General features: G+C 47.3%; 1 protein-coding gene across 1 annotated transcript in view; it reads left to right on the forward strand.

Moving 5' to 3' along the window:
* ELAVL1 (ELAV like RNA binding protein 1) overlaps positions 1-6,000 on the forward strand; it is a 47,004-nt gene extending 41,004 nt beyond the window's left edge. The window contains exon 6 of the mRNA XM_023186710.2: positions 1,478-6,000. Coding sequence (XP_023042478.1) covers positions 1,478-1,802 — 325 coding nt within the window. The 3' untranslated portion in view covers positions 1,803-6,000. The remainder of the gene's footprint in view (positions 1-1,477) is intronic.

Raw genomic sequence — 6,000 nt, forward strand, 5'->3', positions numbered from 1 at the left:
AAGCAGGAGAATCACTTGAGCCCAGGAATTTGGGACCAGTCTGGACAACACAGACCCTGTCTCTACAAAAAATGTAAAAATTAGCCCAGTGTGGTGGCACACACCTGTGGTCCCAGCTACTCTGGAGGCAGGAGGATCAGTTGAGCCTAAGAGTTTGAGACCATACTGGACAACATAGTGAGACCCTGTCTCAAAAAAAAAAAAGAGAGAAAATCACCCTTGGGCTAGTGAGCTGCCCCGTGGGAGCTGGTGTCCTCTTGTGTCTGTTGAGAGGGTGAATCTGTTTAATGGCACTTGAAGGCACTCGCTTACCTTAGCTGATAGGGCCATAGCCTGAAGCCCAGTTTTATTTTGGAGCAGGTAATCCTTCTCTGCATGCATCATGCGGCTTCACAGGTGCTGGCTTCACAGATATATGGTACTCAGATATTCCCAAACTGACCCTCAGACCTTTACTTTTTTAATTTGAGAAAGTTCCAGAGGGAAGCATGGCTTTAGGAACTGTTTTGTCATCTACCTTAATCCTTATTCGGGCATCTGTACGTTTTCAGAAGGCTTTATTTTAGTTTAGTTTGGTTTTAGTTTGATGAGGTTTTTGTTTGTTTTTTTTCCTAGAGATGGGGTCTCTCTGTGTTGCCCAGGCTGGTCTCAAACTCCTGGCCTCCAGTGATCCTCCCACCTTGGCCTCTGAAAGTCCTGGGATTCTGGGCTTGAGCCACCACGCCTGGCCCAGAAAGGCCTGTTTTTTATGTAAATAAAAGTATCACTGTGGAAAGCCCCATGTGTGTGGTCAAGTTTGGTGAGCCTGCAGTTGCTGGTGTCCCAGGGCCCTTCCCTCTCCCTTGAGTTCTCAGCCCTCAGTGGTTTGGCCCCTGGCCCTCGTGGGATGTTGAACTGCAGCCACAGAAGGTTGGCTGCCTGGTGCTTGGGAAGGAATTCTTGGGCCCTACAGTGGCCCTGGCAAAGCGTGCTCTAACCAAAGACCACTGGGCTGTGAACCCTTGGGGGTGGGTCATGATGAGGGGAAGGTGTAAAATCTGGAAAAAGGAGTTCAGCCCCTGCACATACCCCACAGTACGAGGAGAGTTTCCTCCAGGGAGAGCTGAGGCTGTCAGCGCCTGCAGAGCATTTCTACCCTCAATGGAGGACCAGGAGAAGCGCCCATCATCTAAAATGTGGGGAACCCCTAAAGAGAAACCCCCACATACACAGTGGGAGGAGTGGAGGTCACCAACCAGCCCCTCAGAGTCAGCTGCCTATAGAACAGGGTCCCGCCCCTCCATTACCATATTTAATTCCTCCCAGTTTAAAACAGTGTCGTGGTTTTGACCCATGCAGGTGTCTCGACTGTGAGCACCTCGTGGCTGCGCAGAGCGGGATGGGGCCCAGCGGCCATGGTCAGCATGCGTCCAGGCCTTGCCCCATCACCAGGCCGCCTGCGCTGACTGTGGCCTGATGCTTGCTCTCTGTCCGCCAGGTTCTCCCCCATGGGCGTTGATCACATGAGCGGTCTCTCTGGTGTCAACGTGCCCGGAAACGCCTCCTCCGGCTGGTGCATTTTCATCTACAACCTGGGGCAGGACGCCGATGAGGGGATCCTCTGGCAGATGTTTGGGCCCTTTGGCGCCGTCACCAATGTGAAAGTGATCCGCGACTTCAACACCAACAAGTGCAAAGGGTTTGGCTTTGTGACCATGACAAACTATGAAGAAGCCGCGATGGCCATAGCCAGCCTGAACGGCTACCGCCTGGGGGACAAGATCTTACAGGTTTCCTTCAAAACCAACAAGTCCCACAAATAACTCGCTCATGCTTTTTTTTTGTACGGAATAGATAATTAAGAGTGAAGGAGTTGAAACTTTTCTTGTTAGTGTACAACTCATTTTGCGCCAATTTTCACAAGTGTTTGTCTTTGTCTGAATGAGAAGTGAGAAGGTTTTTATACTCTGGGATGCAACCGACATGTTCAAATGTTTGAAATCCCACAATGTTAGACCAATCTTAAGTTTCGTAAGTTATTTCCTTTAAGATATATATTAAACAGAAATCTAAGTAGAACTGCATTGACTAACCAGTCCCTCTGGATGGTGGTGAACCTGAAGCATGCTTTAACCTCTAAGACTGTCTAACACGCGTTTCATTCAATGTCTCCACAGACTGGGTAGCAAAAAAAAAATCACCTTTTAGTTTTAGTTTTTAATCTAAAGATGTTAGACAGATGCTGAGTGTGCGTTTTCTCAACCGCTTCAACATTGTAAGCGATGTATGCTTTGGTTGACAGGAAGTTCCTTTTCCAGGCAGGTCCCGTTGCCACCTCCTGCTCACTCAGTCCCGGGCTCTGCCAAGTGGTCCTGGGAATGGCGGTGGGCCCGTCGAGCGTGGGCCACCACTGGGGCCAGGGGCCGCATGCTGGGCGGGCCCTCCAGAGAAGGACACAAACGTGTTTCGTAAGCCCAGGCACCAATGGGAATGGACCAAAGAGTTTCAGGGAAACTCCAGTATATTCCAGAGTTAGATCTAAGCTCCAGGCACGCCTGAAGATGTGTTGCTACTCTGACGCCCCGAGTTTCTGTCCACACATTGCATGCACAGCGCCCCACACATTGGATACTGTTGTTCACGATAATGTCTCCCGTTTTCCAGAGCATTTAACATAGCTTGGAGGCGTAAGATAGCTCTGTTTTTTAATAACACAGAAACATTTGAGCATTGTATTTCTCGCATCCCTTCTCGTGAGCGCTTAGACCTTTTTCTATTTTAGTCAGATTTTGTTTTGGAATTTTGCTTTTGTATGAACACTCAGCAGAAAAGTACTTACTTCTTGCCAGTTATCTATTAACCAAAACCTTTGATTTGTGGTTTTAAAGATTAACCCTCAAAGTTCCCTTCATAACTGCCTTGACATTTTGGGTTGTTCTGTTCTGTTAATTTTCTTTTGCTTTTTTGTGTTTTTTGTTTGTTTTTACTTTTGCATTTAAGACCATTAAATTTGATTTTGTTTTGCTCGAATTTTGTTTTGTTTTTTATTTTACCTTTTCTTTCTTTTTGGCTAGGGAAGGTGCAGGCGGCCCAGCATTCAGGGAGGAGTCGTAAGATCTTAAGAAACCAATACTTGCCTCAAGCAAAAGCATTTCTGAATATGTGACGCAGGAATGTGCAGTTACAGGCTGGTGGCTTTTAAACTGGGAGCCGGAAGGAAGGGTGAAAGAGAAAGCCTGTGAAATAGGCAGGGCCAGATCGCCCAAAACTCCTCAGGACTGGGATCTGGTGTTTATAAATAACTAGTATACAGAGAGAATCACAAACAGGATAACTTAGTACCAGCAGTTTTTAACCTTGACGTGAGACTAAAACGTGACCGTAGGCTGTTTTTTAGTTATTGCTCTCATGAGATGACGGCTGTATTTATGTTTATTTATACCGATCTATTTATTTATTTATTTATTGAAGTGAGGAATTGAGCAATAGGCAGGCACCACCGTCCCCAGAGCAGGTCAGCGTCTCAAGAGGCCCCTGGACAATTGAGGATGCCCATCCCCTCCCCTTTCCCTGATCTTTTACTGAGAGGCTGTGTGCGCGATCCTTGCAAATTGATGTTGCCATCTGTACCCAGGCCGTGTCTCATAAAAGTCGGCCTGGTGCCAGAGAGGACCTCCTTTCTCCCACAGAATCCCAGCTCCTCAGGAAAAGCCAAAACCGAGGCCCGTTTGCCCAGATTCGACACAAAAGAGGGTCCCTGCTCTGTTGCCGGAGAGCAGTCTCCACCCTGGGATCAGAATGTTTTCCTGGAAAAAGAAGCCTTTCAGGTTTCCCCGGGCCAAGTAGAAGGTGGGAGCCAACATCTTCATATGGAAGGTGGGAGCCAACACCTTTTGATGGAAGGCTGGATTCCCGCTTCTGAAACTCCCCTGGAGTCTCACTGCCATACATGCCCGTAGCTAGCATTCAACAGAGAACTCTGTCTTAAGCTTCAACTGTGAAAATGATGACGGGCTTGTAGCCAGCACCTCAGCTTCTTTCCTCGCCCCCTTTTATCTGAATCCTATCAGTTGTTCTGATGCTGGGACAGGTGAGAAGAAACTGTGAAGTGTATGAGCCTTTGAGAGTTCCCTGAAGTTTCTCAGTTGAGGAACATTCTCATTGTATGTGGTCTCCGCTGTTTGAACAGCCTTCTAGCTAAAAAATTCCAATGCCTTTACTTGGGAGTCTTAACTTGCAAGCTTGTGGAAGGATTTAGCTTTTGAACTGTCACTCCTGAAAAGCAATCTCCGTTCCCATCAAGGTTCTAGTTGCTGGCCCTGTGCCCTCAGAGTTCATTACATCTTGCCAAGGCCTGTTTGCAAAGGGGAGATCCCTTTTCTTAAAAAAGGCACATCTCAAAAGAAACCATTTCTTTAAAAATTTTACATAGATGAGTTGTATTTGTATTTAACAAAAATGAGTGCTCTCCTTTTATTTGGGAATTTCGATGAAAAAGTGTTCAGAGTAGATAATGTTCATTTATCAAAAATCTGGTTTGGGAAATACCAAAGAGGCTTTGATTGAATTCCCTTTTGACCTGTGTGTAACTTCCTCTGGTAGTTAGACCCCAGGCAACTCCGCATTTGTGAACCTGCTTCCTGATGAATTCTCCCTTGTTCCCCCTTGGCTCTGCCATTATTTCGTTTTCAGTGTGATTTGCCAAGCCACAGTTTTCTGTGCTGGCTGTGCCTCTAGTCACAGCTCTGTGACTGATTCCCTGCCGGGTGCTGAGTCCCCTCCTTAGCCACTGTCCTGCGTGAATATCCTGAAATTCATGGACTTCCTCAGGGGCCTGCCCGCAGGTGGTGCTGGGCGGGTTCCACCACCTTCTCCTGGAAGGTGAGCCTTTTCCTGGCCAAGGGCAGCTGCCTTAACCTCTGAGAGTCTGCGCTTGGCCTTAGTCCTGGAGACCCAGTCTCCAGGGACTGAATCGTGCTGCTGTCGGGAGCCAAGGCCGGCCCTTTGGAGCTGGCAGCCCAGGGGTCCCTGCTGGATCAGAGAAATAGAAGCACCCGAAGACGGTTAGTGGCAATTCCTTGACCAGTTTGCTTCCAAACGAAGGCCATGTGTCCACCAGGCATTGAAAAGACATGACTTACCCAGTCCTGCATCGGACTTGAAAATCAAAATTGACATCACTCAGCTGTTACATTTCACATCCCATTCAGCCCGGTTTTATTTCCATGTGCTTTTCGCAGCCTTCTGTGTTGGATGAAAGAGAATAAGAATTCAGCTGACAGGAGGCCTCTATCCTCTGTCCCTCCACCCCTCCCTCCACCTCAGTCCCCTCCCATCTTCCCCAGACCTACCTCACCTACTAGCACCTGAGGCAGCTCCTTAGCAGAGACCCCTGGGGTTCAGCAGACTCGGGGGGTCAGGGAGTCCTGTCCCCAAACTTCCCAAGACAGCCCTGAAGTCACAAGTGCTTTTTTTTTTGAGTGGCATTGGCAATTGGCATGTAACGATGGCAGTAGAATCTGAATCTGAATCTCGGATCCCAGGCAGGGTTCACGTTTCCAAACCTTTTGATTTCCCCTGACTTCTAATGGCCGGATCCTATTTTTCTACCTTTCAGTGACATCATTCAGGTTTTTTTCTTGGCCATTTAAAAAAAGCAATTTTTTTTTTTCTCACTTGTAAGTCACCGCCAGTACCTAAGTTTGGCTAACGGAGACTTTGACAGGACTGGATTTTTCTTCCACTAGAAGAGAAGGCTTTTCCGTTGGTTTGGGGCCACCTCTTTGACCATGACCATGTGATGTTCCGTTTACAGTGACTTGCTTTGGGGGAGGGGAGGCTCTCTTAACCGATTCCCATGTTGTACAGTAGATGGTTAGACCTTTTGTATATTAGCGTGTTTTAAGTTACTGATTTGTTTTATATAAAATAATTTATTTTTCAGGTGCCATTTTTCATTTTAACTTTGTTTTTACATGGGTTTGTTTTCAATAAAGTCTGACACTGGTGTCCAAAAGTCAA

Source organism: Piliocolobus tephrosceles, chromosome 21, assembly GCF_002776525.5.
Source record: "Piliocolobus tephrosceles isolate RC106 chromosome 21, ASM277652v3, whole genome shotgun sequence".
Classification (NCBI taxonomy): Eukaryota; Metazoa; Chordata; class Mammalia; order Primates; family Cercopithecidae; genus Piliocolobus; species Piliocolobus tephrosceles.